This window comes from Tetrahymena thermophila, assembly GCF_000189635.1.
Source record: "Tetrahymena thermophila SB210 genomic scaffold scf_8254617, whole genome shotgun sequence".
NCBI classification, from domain to species: Eukaryota; Ciliophora; class Oligohymenophorea; order Hymenostomatida; family Tetrahymenidae; genus Tetrahymena; species Tetrahymena thermophila.
This window is the reverse complement of record NW_002476387.1, coordinates 356,220-372,702: the sequence shown is the minus strand read 5'-3', so window position 1 is coordinate 372,702 and position 16,483 is coordinate 356,220. Positions and strand designations below refer to the sequence as shown.

General features: G+C 22.2%; 7 protein-coding genes across 7 annotated transcripts; 3 read left to right on the top strand and 4 right to left on the bottom strand. All coding sequences in view use genetic code 6, as the record gives it.

The window, feature by feature from the left end:
* Positions 1 to 400: 400 nt before the first annotated feature.
* TTHERM_000194179 (transmembrane protein, putative) lies at positions 401 to 862 on the bottom strand (the record flags this gene model as incomplete). Its single annotated transcript, XM_012797902.1, has 1 exon — positions 401 to 862. The coding sequence occupies one exon, from the start codon at positions 860 to 862 to the stop codon at positions 401 to 403; it is 462 nt and encodes a 153-aa protein (XP_012653356.1).
* A 1,257-nt stretch (positions 863 to 2,119) lies between these two features.
* TTHERM_00194170 (hypothetical protein) lies at positions 2,120 to 4,333 on the bottom strand (the record flags this gene model as incomplete). The annotated part of the gene is made up of 10 exons (XM_001017170.2): positions 2,120 to 2,417; positions 2,475 to 2,566; positions 2,621 to 2,865; positions 2,918 to 3,070; positions 3,130 to 3,241; positions 3,333 to 3,483; positions 3,547 to 3,597; positions 3,661 to 3,918; positions 3,973 to 4,086; positions 4,137 to 4,333. The coding sequence occupies 10 exons, from the start codon at positions 4,331 to 4,333 to the stop codon at positions 2,120 to 2,122; spliced, it is 1,671 nt and encodes a 556-aa protein (XP_001017170.2).
* Positions 4,334 to 4,661: 328 nt separating this feature from the next.
* On the bottom strand, positions 4,662 to 6,676 carry TTHERM_00194160 (hypothetical protein; the record flags this gene model as incomplete). Its single annotated transcript, XM_001017169.3, has 4 exons — positions 4,662 to 5,118; positions 5,181 to 5,461; positions 5,515 to 5,894; positions 5,989 to 6,676. 4 exons carry the CDS (start codon positions 6,674 to 6,676, stop codon positions 4,662 to 4,664), a joined length of 1,806 nt encoding a protein of 601 aa, XP_001017169.1.
* Positions 6,677 to 7,501: 825 nt separating this feature from the next.
* TTHERM_00194150 (Sir2 family transcriptional regulator) lies at positions 7,502 to 8,966 on the top strand (the record flags this gene model as incomplete). The annotated part of the gene is made up of 7 exons (XM_001017168.3): positions 7,502 to 7,640; positions 7,772 to 7,868; positions 7,936 to 8,035; positions 8,086 to 8,244; positions 8,297 to 8,373; positions 8,430 to 8,732; positions 8,837 to 8,966. The coding sequence occupies 7 exons, from the start codon at positions 7,502 to 7,504 to the stop codon at positions 8,964 to 8,966; spliced, it is 1,005 nt and encodes a 334-aa protein (XP_001017168.3).
* An 826-nt stretch (positions 8,967 to 9,792) lies between these two features.
* TTHERM_00194149 (SIR2 family transcriptional regulator) lies at positions 9,793 to 10,632 on the top strand (the record flags this gene model as incomplete). Its single annotated transcript, XM_001471320.1, has 1 exon — positions 9,793 to 10,632. The coding sequence occupies one exon, from the start codon at positions 9,793 to 9,795 to the stop codon at positions 10,630 to 10,632; it is 840 nt and encodes a 279-aa protein (XP_001471370.1).
* An 83-nt stretch (positions 10,633 to 10,715) lies between these two features.
* On the bottom strand, positions 10,716 to 12,979 carry TTHERM_00194140 (hypothetical protein; the record flags this gene model as incomplete). Its single annotated transcript, XM_001017167.3, has 6 exons — positions 10,716 to 11,376; positions 11,428 to 11,873; positions 11,923 to 12,045; positions 12,103 to 12,306; positions 12,360 to 12,755; positions 12,854 to 12,979. The coding sequence occupies 6 exons, from the start codon at positions 12,977 to 12,979 to the stop codon at positions 10,716 to 10,718; spliced, it is 1,956 nt and encodes a 651-aa protein (XP_001017167.2).
* Positions 12,980 to 14,593: 1,614 nt separating this feature from the next.
* TTHERM_00194130 (hypothetical protein) lies at positions 14,594 to 15,930 on the top strand (the record flags this gene model as incomplete). Its single annotated transcript, XM_001017166.1, has 3 exons — positions 14,594 to 15,524; positions 15,583 to 15,717; positions 15,782 to 15,930. 3 exons carry the CDS (start codon positions 14,594 to 14,596, stop codon positions 15,928 to 15,930), a joined length of 1,215 nt encoding a protein of 404 aa, XP_001017166.1.
* Between the last annotated feature and the right edge of the window lie 553 nt (positions 15,931 to 16,483).

Here is a 16,483-nt window from a genome sequence, read left to right as displayed (position 1 = left end):
AAAGCCTTAAATAAACATTATAAGAGATGATGAAGAAATCATAACTGATTATAGATAATTTAAAAAAAATCTTCAATAAAAATCAAAAGATATATTCAACTTGCAAACCCCTAAAAACAGCGGATAAAGTTCTTTAAACATAAATAAATCACAAGCTAGCATTCATAACATAAATAAAGAAGATAATGAAAATTTGTAATCTGAAATGTAAATAAACAAATTTCATAAGAACATTCATTTGCAACTATCTAGCATAGCATCTATCAGCCAATCAGAAGAAAAGAGAATTAATAGATCCTATTAAGATTAAAATAGCCCATTTAAATATCCACACTAAAATATTAATATGAATTCCTTTTAAAATAGCCCTAAAAAACCGGCTTCAAGTTATGGTTAAAGATCAAATAATCCCTCTCTCACAAACCTAAAACTTGATTAATTAAAATCTTCTCCATGTATTCTACCTGAATATAATAACTAAAACTAAAATTAAATAGCTTAAAACTAATTGATTTAACAGCAACCTTAGTAGCAATTCTATAATGCTCCAACTGGTACATTAAATTAGGTTAATTTGTTTAGATAAAACAGTAGAAATAATATGGAATTGTCTGTAAGATAACAGATAGGTAAATAACTTATCAAGCTAAAAAGAACTGACACAATAACGACTAATAACTCGCCTGGAATGCCAGTCAAGATACTCTTAGAAAATCATAGAAAATCTTAAGAAAGCATTCCTGCTGCTCCTGGTAGTAATCACTTTATTACTCATTAAAACATTCAAAATCCAAGCTAAAATGGAAACTAACATGATCTAAACTCTGCTCCTATTGATATTATAGAAAAAGATTACTTCCATATAAAAGCAATCAGAGAGTCTGTGGAAGATTTTGATAAGTTTAAATTATTTAAAAACTATTTTGTGTATAATAACCTAAATGTAGTTATTAATTAAATTAACAAAAAGCGAAAATCAAAAGCGATAGTGTAGAGAATACATTAATCAAACATCCGTAAAAAGAAAACATTAATGGCTGTCAGTAAACTAAATTTGAAGAGAAGTGGAGCTGTCACAGATAATTTAAATATGGCAAACAACATGAATAGGAACTCAAATCAAAATAATTCAAAGCTGAATCCTACTTATTAAATAATATACTCTTCTCCTGTAAGTGATCTAAAAATGAGCTAAAACTATGACACTCACTCAACTAACCAAAATGAATAAAAAGCTTAATAAACAATACCCAGAATAGAATTAGCTCCTCAATCTGAAAACCAACTTCCTATATTTAACTCTGAAAAAAATCTTTTATCTTAAAAAAATGCACAAAGAAAAAGTATATTTTTCACTGACAAATTTGAAAAAATTACTGATGAAAATCAATTAGAAGATTAAATGAACTTACTGACCCCAAAAGCTAATTCCAATTTCCTTCACCCAAATCTAAATGCAGATTTTTAAAAATTTATTTCAAAAAGCGCAGAATTAGGAAAAACTAAATTTGAAAACAATACCGATTAATGATCAAAAAAGAATTTACATTAATTTAATTAATAAATTATTTAAAAAAACTTTTAATTTTGATGTATATTACATTACATGCATACTGTTAATTATTCTATACTAAAAATTAAGTATTTATTTCATCCAAAAATGTCTTCCTATTAAACAACTAAAAAATTTAAAAAAGAAAAATTCATTTTTGATTTGATTTTGTGGAAAATAATAATTTTATCAGTTTTTTAAAAATCAACTCAACTTTAATAAAGAAACTATAAAAACCTGTAATTTCTTCACTAAATTTTATAAAAAAAATATATTTTAATTAATTATTTATTTATTAACATTTAAATTTTATGTAATTTGCTTATTTTAAAATTATTTATTTATTTTAAAATCAAAAAACTATTCACATTAAATTAAAAATGTTGATTATAATAAATAAAAAAAAAGAGAAGAACTTTAAAATATTTAGTTTATTGATAAATAGTAAAAATTCAAATAATAATTTTGCAATGATTTAATTTAGACAAATCAGATTAAAATTTTTTGATTTAAAAATTTAATTTTAAAGTTAATAAAAAGAAATCTTTATATAAACAGGTAAGAAAATCATCTTTTTTTAGTATTATTTTATTTAATATATTAGTTTTTGTTATTTAAGTTTTCTTGTTCCTATTATTAAATTTTATTTAGTCTATTTAACTAATACAAACCCTTAGCAAATATTCTAAATTGCAATAATTCTTGATTATTCATTTTAGATAGTTATTAGTAAATAGAATTTTTAATGTTTATTTCTTACTAAAATTTATTCTTTTTAGTTTCTATATTGTTGTTTAAATTTTTTGTTTCTTAACTCAATGCAATTAATTCAAGTAGTGTTTTGCTGGCAGCTGGTTTGTTATCACTTTTAAATATTAATTAGGAATTTTTAAATTATTTTATAAATATTTTATTTAATTACTCCATTAGTAAAGGATTCTTTAAAGATTATCTATTAGTAGAAGCTTCATTAAATCTTGGACTTATAAACTGTCCTATTTCATTCCCATTATTCTTAATTATATTATTAAATAAAAATAAATTTGAAAGCTTTCAATATGATTTTACCTAAGATAAATTCAGTTTAAAAGGAGAACTTGTATTTGTACCACCATCGCCTGTGTATTAAGAACCTCTTCTTGAATCTAGTATATGATTTAGCATTTACTAATTTAAATGAGTTGCAACACCGCCTTCTTCTGACATATTATCAAAAGAAAAGTTTCCTTACTCTCTTTCTGGTGTAGGTGCATCAGAGTATAATTTCAACCTTTAAAATTCTCTTGTTTCTTCTTCCTCATTCTAAAAAAAGACTATATTGATAAATTATTATTTTATAAGCTATTTAAAAATATTTTAGATTACTTTCAGCTTAAGTTTATTCATTATATATAGATGCTGTTTCAGAATCAAAATCTTTAGAAACTTTGATAACAATGTCTTGATTACATTAACCTTCTTCTTAATTTTCAAAGCAAATTATATCTAAATACTCAAGTAATAAATAGTTTGAGCTATCTTTTATTCAAAAAATAAACAATTATTATTTGAAACTTTATAATATTTATTAAATTTACTTTCTAAACCTCTCAATCTTTCCCTTAATCTGATCTCTCTTTTTTCTAATTTCTTGATTATATTTTGATAAGTTTCCTATCTTAATGCTAGCTTCTCCTCATTGAATGTGTACTTTAAATAAATTTTAGAAATTTTTAAAACAATACAGAATATTTTATTTGAAATAGAAATTTTAATTTCCATAATTATTAATTTTATTTACTGAATTATATTAGTAAAATATTCTTGTATGTATATCGTATTGCAATTCTTTGAATTTCTTCTGAGGTTTTAAGTGATAAATTCTTTTATGTATTTTCTAATCTTTGAAGTCATTAAGTTTTAATTGCATTGCAGCTTTTACCTCTGAATACCTTGAGATATTTCAAATTTTAAGATTTATTAACAAACTAATGATTGCAAAATAATATATTTACTCATGCTCAACAACTTTTAAGTATATTCTTTCATATCCTGTAGTAATTGGTCTTTTTATTTAATTATTAAATAAATTTCACACTAATTTTCAAAATTTTTTTAAAGATTATTACAAAGTAAAAATATTATTTTAAAATTAGCAAATTCCCTGATCGAAGACCCTCTCTTCTGTTGAATAGGAAGCGTCATCAATATCAATTTATATTCTAAGTAATTCATTTTTATTAGATAAAGTAGAATTATTTGTATTTGGATTGTTTTTCTCAACACAAACAACTTTAACGAAAAATCTAGCTTCTGGCATGATGTAATTTTCATCTTCAAAATTATGCTTCTGTTATTAAGGCATCAGCTACGTCCTTAATTGCCACCTAATAAAAACAAAATATTTGCAATTCTTTGGCTTTATACTAATAGATTATTACCAGGTTTTTTTTTCTTCAATTATTCTCTATGCTTACTCTCTTTTTTCTTGAATCTCCTGTAATTCATTGTGAATGCTTTCTACTTCATTATAAATTCCTTTTTCAAAAGACTCCCTTTTATTCAAGGCATAAATTATCATAGATTTTTCTTATTTACAAATTACTTAGTTATTAGCCCGCTTTGGTCATCAGTAAAATTCAGAATTTTATCTTGATCAAAAAATGCACCTAATTTATTAGATTTTTACTTATAAAACATAATTATGTCATCGTCTTCGATAAAATGCACATCTAAATCTCTATCGTGGTGAGCATTATAGCTAAATAGTTAATTTAAAAAGCTGTTTGGGTTAATTTTCATATTGCAAATTATCTATGTTAAAATCAAATAAATGTATTTTTATTTATTTAACAATTTATAATACCGTTAAAATTAAAAAAAAAATTTAATTTAATGATTAATAACAAAAGATATTTATTAATTTTAATTATTTTATAAATGATTACAATAAACATGGATTCTAGCCACATAAATTGAAGATAGGAACAAATGGTTTTAATCAAAAATCAATTAAAACAAATTAATGTTATGTGATTAATATATAATCCATTATAAAATTTTTAATTTTTTATAATTAATTAATAAATTGGTTTATACAAGAAAAATATACAAAATTTATAAGATTATATCAAAAGTATTTATTTGTTGTAAAAGTATCATAAACTGCTTTATTTAGATTTGATTGCACAGTTTCAGCTAATCTTTGGTATTCTCCTCTTAAGCGAGAGTTTTCAGTGTGGCTAGCTCTGAGGGCGCGCTCAAGCTCCTAAATATGACGAATTTATGCATCTCTTTCAGCATCCCAATGCAATTTTTCTTCTCTTTATTCTTTGATTGTTTTTTCTATTTATTCTCTTGCAAATTACTTTTTCATTTCTATTTATTCATTAACTGTATTTATTTCCTTTTATAGTTTTTCAACAATAGTATCTTTCAAGTCTAAATCGTTTTTCAATTTCTCACTTAAAATTTTGAACTCACTATTCTTCTAAGTAAATTCTTAATTTTATGCCTTCAAATTTTACAACTCTTCTTCCAAAACTCTAAGTTCATTAGAAGCTTTAATGTCCCTCTCTTCATACTCTCTTTTTGTTAAAATTTGTTGATATAAAATAAGTGAGTTACTAACTCAAAAAAAAAAAATTACCTAATCAATTCGTGATTTCTTTTGATAAGAAGTTCCTTACTGTTTTCAATGGCTTTTAATTTAGCTTCTAATGTGCTCAGATTTGATTGAGCTTTATTATATTCTTCTTCTTCGACTCTTGAAGCTAAATCTCTAAGTTCTTCTTCTTGTTTTATTTACATTTCTATTTTTTTATCTGAAATTTTCTTAAGTTCAGTTTCGAGTTCGATTCCTTCATTCTCAACCAATCTCACTCTTTCTTCTAAAAGCCTGCAACGACTTTCCCAATCCCTAGCCATTTCCTTTTTTTAAAAATAGACTTTAAATCAAACAATATAAAATGTACTTTATTTACTTTAACTCTAAAGTTATTTTCTTAAAGTATTCTATCTGTATTAGTGGCATGCTTTTTTTCCATTTCATTAATGATGAACTCATTGTTACGAATTCGTTCTTCGTGAGTTCTTATATGTTCGATATTATTTCTTTCAATGATTTAAAATTCTTCCCTAAGTCTGTCAATATCAAACTTGAGCATCCTATTCTAATTTTAAACATCGTTGCATTTACTTTCTAATTCTTAAATAGTCCTCAAATCATTTCTATCTTTTCTTTATAATTCCTCTAGTTCTACTTCTAAGCGCTATTTTATCTAGAATGTATGAGCTTTTTCTTGCTCTAAAATGTTTTCCAAGTGTGCAAGCATTGGTAAACCTTCTTTGTCTTGCTAAGGAGCTAAATTTTTTAATAAAAAAATAATTTATTTTAAATTTTATTAATGAAATTTCAGATTAATGCTTTCTAAATAAGCAAATAAAGAAATAAATACCTTAGAATTTAAATCCTGATTGTGTAAATTATGGATTATTCTATTGTTATTATTACTAAATATTTTAGTCTCCAGCCTAAACAGATGGCCCTCCTAGGATACGGTCTCTGGTGAGAGGATTTTTACGACGATTTTCTAAGATAATTTTGTCAAGAGCATCTTATAGGTCTTCATTTATATTATTTCCACCAATATCTAAATATATCAGAGTTTGGTTATTCATTATAGCAGATTTAAGTAGATTAGCACCACGAGGACCTAATTAATTCCATCTTAAATCTAATGAAAGGAGAGTCTTATTATTTCTTAGAGCATTAGCTATCATTTCAATATCATCTCCAACAATTTTATTTTAAGCAAGGGACAAGTGTTAAAGAGACTTATTTTATAATAAAAATGCTCCTAATGACTCTAATCCCCTAATATCTTAACCAATATTATTCCATTCTAAACTTAAAATTTTAATAACATCGTTGCTTCTTAAGGCTTCAATAATATCAATCAATCCATCAACACCAATATTATTTCCTTTCAATTCCAAAACCTAAACTTACTAATTTTGCATCAAAAAGTTAGCTAATATTCTAGAACCTTCATTACCAATATACTAATCAGCTAGGTTAATTCTTGTCTAACCTTTTAATGCTTCTATCATAGGACCTACAGAATTATTTGATCTTGTAGCCATTTTCTTTTAAATTTTTATTTATTTATTTTGTTTGTTAACTTGTAATTAAGTAAGTTATTCTTGGATATTGTTTATGCAAAAATAATATAATTAGATTTTTTTTTTTTAAATTTCAAAAATTATTAATGACTTTACATACTCCAATAATAATTATTTATGTTTAAATAAAATCACATTTTTTTTTAACTAATAATAAAAAGCAAGCAAAATCATCACTGGTACACAAAGATATATATAAAAATAAATATCCATAAATTATTTTTGTTTTTTGAAAAATGAGTTTTAATCTAAACAGTTTCTCTTTCTTTTAAGTTTGATTAAAAATTATTTGCATTAATTCTTTAAAGTATTATTTAATAATAGTAATTATTTTATTAATTAAAAATATAATATAAAGTTTAAAGTCTATCCAAAAATTAATTCCTTAGATTAAAATAATGTTTCATTTTTAATCTATCTAATACTTTATAAATTAATAACTAAATGTTAGATGAAAACCATAGCCCTGATCATAAGTATTTAAAAAAGAAAAATACAAATAATTAATTTCTCAATTTATTTTTACAGAAATAATATTGAAAAATTAAAATAATTATTAAAAAATATTTTTCATTTTATTCTTTTTCTAAAATTATTTATTTATTTATAAATAATCTCAAGTTTTAGCTAAAATAGCAAATTAATTTTAAAAGTTTTAAGTCTACTTACTTAATTTTATTTGATAAAGAAACTAGTTAGCCTTAATATCAAAAATTAGATATTTCTATTTTTAGAAAAATTAACTATCTAGATATTTGTTAAAAACAATACATAAATTTATAATAAATGGAAAAGCAAAACCAAAAAACAGCTATGGTATTACTTACAGGATATTTAGGTTCTGGTAAGACTACTCTGATATCATATATTTTAAAAGAATAAAACACATATAAAGTTGCTGTTGTTTAAAATGAATTCGCTGACGGTAATTATTTATTTATTTAATTACTAAATTACAAAAAAAAATGAGTAGAATTTATTATTCAAATCCATCTTTTTCTTAAGATGTCTTTTTGAATTTTAGACTTTGTAAGAAATTAAACATAAATATAATAGAAATGGGTATAGAAGCACCATTAATGCAAGATTCAGAAGGTAAGCCCTTTGATAAATTCTACGAACTTCCTAATGGTTGTATATGCTGTACTGCAAAGTATTTTAAACTTACTTTACTAATAAAGATATTAAAATTAACAATTAACAATTTTCATCATTTATAGAGATGATTTACTTACTGCTGTAGAGTATTTGATTTAGAATGAAAAGTCTAAACTAGATTTTATTTTAGTCGAAACAAATGGATTAGCTGATCCTTCTTCTGTAAATATATTTTTATTTTTAATAATTTATAAAATATTTATATAAAATAGACCATAAAAAGCTTTTGGGTTGATGAAAATATAGATTTTCCTGCAGAATTAAGGGCTATTCATACAGTTGTACCTGTGCATAGATATGAGTAACTTAAAAGCGATTAAATTTTCTAAAGATAAATTTTATATGCTGATAATATACTGTTAAATTAGATAGTAATTACTATTTATTCAATTAGCAATTATAAAGTTAAACTTACTATTAAAGGATAAATCTAATGAAGAAGAAATCTAGAATGTGGAAAAGTAAATTCGTCAACTCAATCCAATTGCCAAATTTGAAAGGTTATAATTATAGATAATATAATAACTAAAAATTTAATCTAAAAAATAATTCTTAGGTCTTCTTATTGCAAAATAGACTTAAATAGAATTTTTGAAATTGATGGGTTTAACTTGAGAAAGAGTAAATCAGAGGCAATCGAAATATTAAATAAAATTAGCTAGGAACATGAGCATGATCATGCTCATGCAGATGGAGATATTTAATATCAATTTTTTGAATATGCTGCAAACCCTTTTGATGAAAAGGAATTAGAAATCAAGTTAGGTGAATTACTTTGGGAGAATGAAAAAATAAAAGTTTTAAGAATGAAAGGTTTGATTCACATTAAAGACGATGATTTTATGTATTCTCTCTAAGGGTAATTAGATATTTTTAGCTGTTTTTATTCATTCAGAAATTTTAAAATATTTTTATTTTATATGTATGTATTGATCACTATAATTTATTTTTTTGACTTAATAGTGTAGAAGACATATTTGAAATCAAAAAAACAGATGTAATGTGGCCAGAAACCCAACAGAGGAAATCAAAATTTTTATTTATTTGCTAGAATGCTACAAAATAAGAATTGATAGATATCATTACAAATTGAAAAAACAAAACTAAAACAATAATTAAAATAATAGAATATTCATAAATCATTTTAATAAAAATATTCAAGTTAATCAAAGTATTTTATCTAATGTCAAAATTGAATTAAATAAAATGAAATGTTTTAGAAAAAAAATAGCAATGATTATTTATAAGAATATTATTAAAGAATTTAATATTTTTTTCTATATTTTTATGCTTAATAAATTTTACTGTATCGAGAAAATAAATAATTAAAAATTGAATTAAATTTATTTTTTTCTAAATTTATTTTTTAAAATTAAAAAATCTTTTGAAAATAGTTTATTTATTTACTATGAAGAATATTTTAATTAGATTTTCTTTTTAATATTATTATCTTAAAAAAATTATATTTACAAATTCTTAAATTAATTATAATTATAATTTTTTTAAAATAATTGATAGATAGAGAAAATAAATATTTTTAAATGATAATTAAAATTACCTTTTATATAATTTTTACAAAATACCTCTTTAAATGAAATTTGCTAATTTAATTATTAACATCTTTCCTTATACTATTTTATAAGCATAAACAAAAGAATTATATTTAGTGAATATTAATTAAATATCTCTGATTTCTATTATTTTATGTAAAATTAGGGAAACCCAAAAGAAAATATTTTTTAAAATAATTTTCCTCTAAAAATAGTTTTTATTTTGAATTTAGAATATCTTAAACTGAGGATAATTTTTACATAAAATAAGAATTATTAGAATTTATTAAGAATTTTTTGAACTAAGTTAGAATAATTTATCATCAGAAAATTAAAAATTAGAAAATTAGGAAAAAGAAAATATTGAAAATGGGATAACTAAATATTTTTAAATCAAATCCACCTACCAATTCATTTACAAAAGAAGAATTTGTAAATTTCTTAAAGGAAAGAAGATTTAAAAAAATCATTGTTTTGACAGGAGCTGGTATTAGTACAAATGCTGGAATTCCAGATTTTCGTAGTAAAGATACTGGCCTTTATGCAAGATTAAAAAAATCTGGTTAGTTTTCTTATCCAGAATAGATTTTTACTATCGATTACTATCAATAGAACCACAAGCCTTTTTATGAAATATGCAGAGAGTTTGTTTAAAAAGAGTATGAACCTTAATAATCCCATAAATTTATAACTGAACTTGCTAAATAAAATCTTCTTTACTTAAATATCACTTAAAATATTGATGGATTAGAGCTGAAGGCAGGACTTGATAAAAAATATTTGATTTAAGCACATGGTAATCTGGAAAAAAGTCACTGCATTGAGTGCCATAAAGAAGACACCATAGAATATTTCAAAGAGGGAGTGCTAAAATCTGATGATGCAGTTAATTGCAGAAAGACTAAGAATTGTTAAGGAAAATTAAAACCTTCGGTTACTTTCTTTGGAGAGAAATTACCATTTTACTTTTACAAAATACCTCTATAAATGAGATTTGCTGATTTAATTATTGTAATGGGTACATCTTTGAAAGTATAGCCTTTCGCAAGTCTCCTTTCCTACAAGTCAAAATCTACTCCATTAGTTGTTTTAAATAGTGAGAATGTAGTGAGTGATTGCTCACTTTTTATAGGTGGGGATATAGACAAAAATTTGGAAGAAATAATGTAAGAATTATTATAATAGCAAAATTAAGAGAAAGAATAATGAATAAATTCATCAAGAATAATCTAATAACAAAAATAAATAAATAACAACTAAAAACAAATTAAAAATCTCTTTATTAATTAATTTCAATAATTGAATTAAGTTTAGGGATTATCATGGAAATCTCTTTCGTTTCTATAAGTTGAAGTATAATTTTAGTATAATTGAGGAGACTAAGTTGAAAGAGTTCTTTAGAAGTCCATTTCATTTAAATATGGATTATTATTAAAATTGCTATATTCATTTTATTAATTGTTTTTTGAGTATTCTTGCTACTTTTAATTCTATTGTTATTCAAATTAATGGAACGATTCCTAGAGGTCATTGCCCTATTATTTTTTTACATTTGAGATTGATTTTTATGTACTCTCCTTCATGTAATTTATTTTCTCTATTAGCTATTCTCCATTTAACTCTACATTATCAACAAACCATTTATAATTTTACAAAATTTCTTTTTGATTCTAGTTTTTAAAGGCATTATTATTTATTTACTTAGTCATCTAAATTATATTCTCTCTAAATCTCAAAACTTCTTTTAATATTTTATCAAGCATCCAGACAGAACCTTCCATATAGTTTAATTTATCATACTTCATTCCTTGCACTTGCAACTCCTAAACTTTTAAATTAAGTTCCTCGATTTATATTTATTTTTCTTGCAATTGCCTTTCGTACTCTTCTTATAACTTAATGGCATCAGTCAAGAATAGTTAGTTTTCTTTATTCTATTCAGTCATTCTTGTTCTTTAATGTAAAAAATTAAAAACTATTTTAAATAAAATAAAAACTACTTACAAGTCATCTAGTTACTTTTCAATATTAGCATTCGATTTAGAAACAACACTGTTAGTACTTTTTCTTATTGTAGATGTTGCCTTTTTAGTTTATGAAGTAGCTTATTTGTAAGATGTTTTTTTTTCAAGTTGTAGTTTAAGACTTGTTATTTAGGTAGTATAGATCTTCTTATATCTTTCCATTTGCTTTTCTTCTCTTTCGCTGAATATTTTATTGTATCCAAAAAGAAATTCTTCTATGCATTTTTCATCCAACTTGCCATTATATTTTTACTTTAAATGTAAAGCAAATGAAAAAGCATCTCTAGGAACCCATAACATTTTTTAATTTATAGGAACCTTAATGACCTTATCATCAATATCTTATTTTACATTGGCAAGTTTAGGAATAAATTTTAAGTTAGTAATGTCTCTGCTGTCCTTAGCAAACTTAAAGAAGTCTTTAAACTGTATAAAAAATAATTTAAATTAAGCTTCTCAATTTTTAAAACTTTACTTCTGCTGTTTAGCCAAGTAGCTAAAGTAACTTCTCAATATCATTCTTTAGATAGTCTATTTCGAGCATTACCACACCTTTAGAATTTTTCTCTAAAATCATTTCATCTATAATTTTTTCAACCTTTAATAAATAAAATCTTTTGCTATCATTCTTTCAATTAAAAATAAAAATGTTTACTTCGCCTAATTTAGATTTTATTCTATTATTTTCTGAAATCTTACTATCAAGTTCCTAACATAAGTTTGCATTCTTCTCTTTAATCATATTATTCTCAGCAAGAAGCAGGTTACATTTTTCTTAATATTCTTCAAGAGAAAGTCTTAGTTGTTTGATTAATTTATCTTTTTCATCAAGATCTCCTTAAAGAAGATTTACTGTATACTATTTTTTTAAACATATGAAAATAAATCTACAAATTACTATTTTTTTATTACTTATTCTTAATATTTAGCATTTGATAGTTAAGAGTTTTTCATTTATTCCATTTATGATATTTTTGCTATCTTTTGGTGGCACTTATCTAACTCGTCTTCTGCTTCAGCTAGCTTTTTTACTAATGTTGAATTTTTTTCTTAAGCCTTAGTTAACAAATTATAAGATTCTTGTAATTTTTATTCCATGAAAACTGGGTCAAATTGAGGACTAAGAAATTCATCTTCGTTAGGCTAATCTTCCTTTTAGCTCTGCTAATATAATTTTTTTTGATAATCTGCAGTCTATTCTGGATGCCACTAATCTTCTCTTTCTTAGCTTAAATTGTAATTAAGCCTTTATCTGCCTTTATCTTTAAAATTCATACTGCTTGTAGACAAATTCATCAATTTCTTTTCCTTTTTTAATAAAATAGAAAGGCCTTATTAAGTTTTGTCTTATTTGGATTTATAAATAATTATGATTTTTATTTTAAAGTAATGCAATTTAATCATACTTCTTTCATATTCTTCCAAAGATTGTTTAATCTTTCAACATCTTTTTCTCCTAGTAAATCATCTTCTTCCTCTTCCTCATTCTAAAATTAATCTCTTACAATACTTCTTTGTGAAGATCTACTCATTGTATAAACGATTTGTTTGATAAATTTAATATTTTATTGGATTTATATATCTTATTTAAAATAAGTAGGTTTTTTTGATTAATAAACAACTATTATTTTAAGATATTAAAATTAACAATCACTTCAGTTTATAATTCATTCATTAATACACAATTCTAATTTATTAATTAGTAAATTAATCAATCAATCATTTTTTCAAATTAAAATCTTCAAAAATTCCAAAAATTTTGAACTTAAAATATATTGTTTTCAAATAATTAAGCGACCACAATATTCCATTAAAGATTTTTATTTTCTATTATCTACCAATTTAATACAAAATTTTTAATACTTTTTAAATAATATTTCATTTTAAATAATAAAGATATTTAAAAAATAAGATATTATTTTAAAAATAAAATTACTTTTATCCTTCATACTAATTATTATTTTTTTAAATAAATTCAAAATATTTATTAACAAGTCAATAAAATATATAAAAAAACTAAAATATTCTAATATAATAACTATTTAATTTAAAATTTAATTTATTTTAAATTCCAAAAATTTTATATGAAAAATAATTTAATTAAATATCAATAAAATTTTTTTATTTATGTCCATGATTAAAATGTTTCTGTACTTTTAAAAAGCATTTGATTAAATTGATTTATCATATTATATCACTAATAAAATAAATATGCAATAATATTTTAGTTAATCAAATTAATAGAAAAAAAAAATAATTATCAATAAAATTTTTTTATATATGTCCTTGATGAAAATGTTTCTGTACTTTTAAAAAGCATTTGATTAAATTGATTTATCATATTATATCACTAATAAAATAAATATTCAATAATATTTTAGTAAATCAAATTAATTGAAAAAAAATAATAATTATCAATAAAATTTTTTTTATACATGTCCTTGATTAAAATCTTTCAGTATTTTTGTAAAGCATTTGATTAAATTTATTTATCATATTATACCACTAAAAAAATAAATATGCAATAACAATAATATTTTAGTAAATCAAATTAATTGAAAAAAAATAATAATTATCAATAAAATTTTTTTTATACATGTCCTTGATTAAAATCTTTCAGTATTTTTGTAAAGCATTTGATTAAATTTATTTATCATATTATACCACTAAAAAAATAAATATGCAATAACAATAATATTTTAGTAAATCAAATTAATAGAAAAAAAAAATAATTATCAATATAAATTTCTTTAAATATGTCCTTGATGAAAATGTTTCTGTACTTTTAAAGAGCATTTGATTAAATTTATTTATCATATTATATCACTAATAAAATAAATATGAAATTATATTTTAGTCAATCAAATTAATCCAAAGAAAAAAATTTTGCAAAATATTTTTATAAGTTTTAGATATCTATTATCAAATCAATTTATTTTTATTATGCAATTTAATGTGATAAATTTTTGATCAAAATTTCAATTAGATTTTAGGTATTATCAAATCCTACTTATAGTTTCTTACATACCGCCAAATATATATAATTTTAGAATTATTAAGTAATTAATTATAATTTAGATAATTCTTTAAAGGTTCAAAAATTTTTAAATCTTTTAAGATTCTGATATTTATTTACATTTACAGAGATGAGGATATAAGTTACTAAAGGTAAAATTGAAGATGCTCTTCTGATTTTTGGTAAAGATTACTCTGAAATCGAAGAAATAGAAGAATTTTTGACAAATTGTGAATGTTCTTCTTTTTAGTTGGAAGTTTAACAAACTCTTGAGTAGAATCAAATTTAGATTTACACTGTTGATCGCAAAAAAGAATCTAAGAAACCGAAAAAAAAAACATTTAAAAATAAAGATTTTAATGTTTATGATATTGTAACCAAATATAATTAAAACTTTTCTATAGAAGGAGAGTTGTCTGATGACAACCATCTAGAAGATGGTTAAGTAAATAGCAATAAATATGGAGAAATAATTGATAAGTAAATACAAGCTAATTTATTTTACTTTAACAGATAAATGTTCAATATGTTCTCGAATTTAGATGAAATTACACAGTTCATTTTAAATAAAAAAGTGCAAGGCACTAAAAATGTATTAGTTTTAGAAGATATAAAAGATATATTTGTTTCAAGATAGATAAGAAAAGAGATATAAATGACTTAAAATGCTCCTAAAAGAAATCTAAGTTCAGATGAAGGAGAATAAGGGTTGGACTTTGAAGATTTATTTTAAAAAAGAGATTAAAATAAAAGTATTAAGGAAAAAAAAACTGGTTTTTCAACAAGTGATGATGAAAATGCTCCTCAATATTAAGGTAATAAATTCTGCAGTTAATAAAACAAAAAGAAATCTATTCAGGGTAGTGATGCTGCTATATAAGATTGGCTGTGCGAAATAGGTATAAAATACGATATTGACTATAGATTCACATTCAGTCCAAAAGAAACGAATGAATATTTGACTAATTGTTTACTGACAGCAATAAAATCAAAATATAAAAAAGATATTGGTTTGTTTGATCAAAAGAATAAAACTACTTCTGAATTAGCTACAGCCGAAGGTAAATCAATATATCATATAAAAATTTCTACATTTATCTATTATACATACAAATATAGGACTAACGGGATACTACGATTAGTAATGGGTATAAATTTTAATGTCAATAAATCAAATCAGTGAAAAGAAAGCAGTGGCAGTTGCCAAAGAATACAGAACTATAACTTAACTTATTAAAATATACAAATAATAAGGTAAAAATTAAATTAATTTTAGTTTATTCTTATTATGAATTAATTATATTTATTAAAATTATAGAAAGCTTAAAATAAAGAGAATTAGCTTTGCAATCTATACAATATAAAGGAGAAAAAGGTAAAAGTGAAAAAAGTTTAGGAAAAGTTATTTCTAAAAAAATATTTAATATATTTTCTAACGACGATCCAAATGATCTTATAAATTAATGAAAAATAATATTTCCATTTTAAATTATATAAAAAAATAAGTAAAACAGATAGTAAATAAATTATCTAATCTAGCTTTAATACATGAAAATAATTTAGATATGATATTTAATGATTCATAAAATATAAAATTTTATCAAATTCAGATTTATTTTTTAATTAAAATTATTATTTTACTCTCTAAGTATTACTCTTTGTTTGGCTATTATATATAGTGTAATCCTAATATCAAATAGTATTATGTATTCAAAAAAATATTCATTTATTTTTTATGATTAATTTTGTAAATTAACAATGTATGAGTTCATTTTTAACTCTTTCTAATACAGAATAATTCTCAATAATATATTATTAAAAAATCAAAATTAAAAATTTTTAATTATAATCAAAATAAATTTGTTGTTTTAAAGTAAATTTATGGTAAAATTACTACTTGATAAATGGAATATATATAATATTAAAATATTTTTTTGCATGTGATAGGTTTAATCTATAGTTTTATTTTGAAATTAAAATAAAGTTGAAAATTATGAAGATTGAAATTGTTTATTTGTGA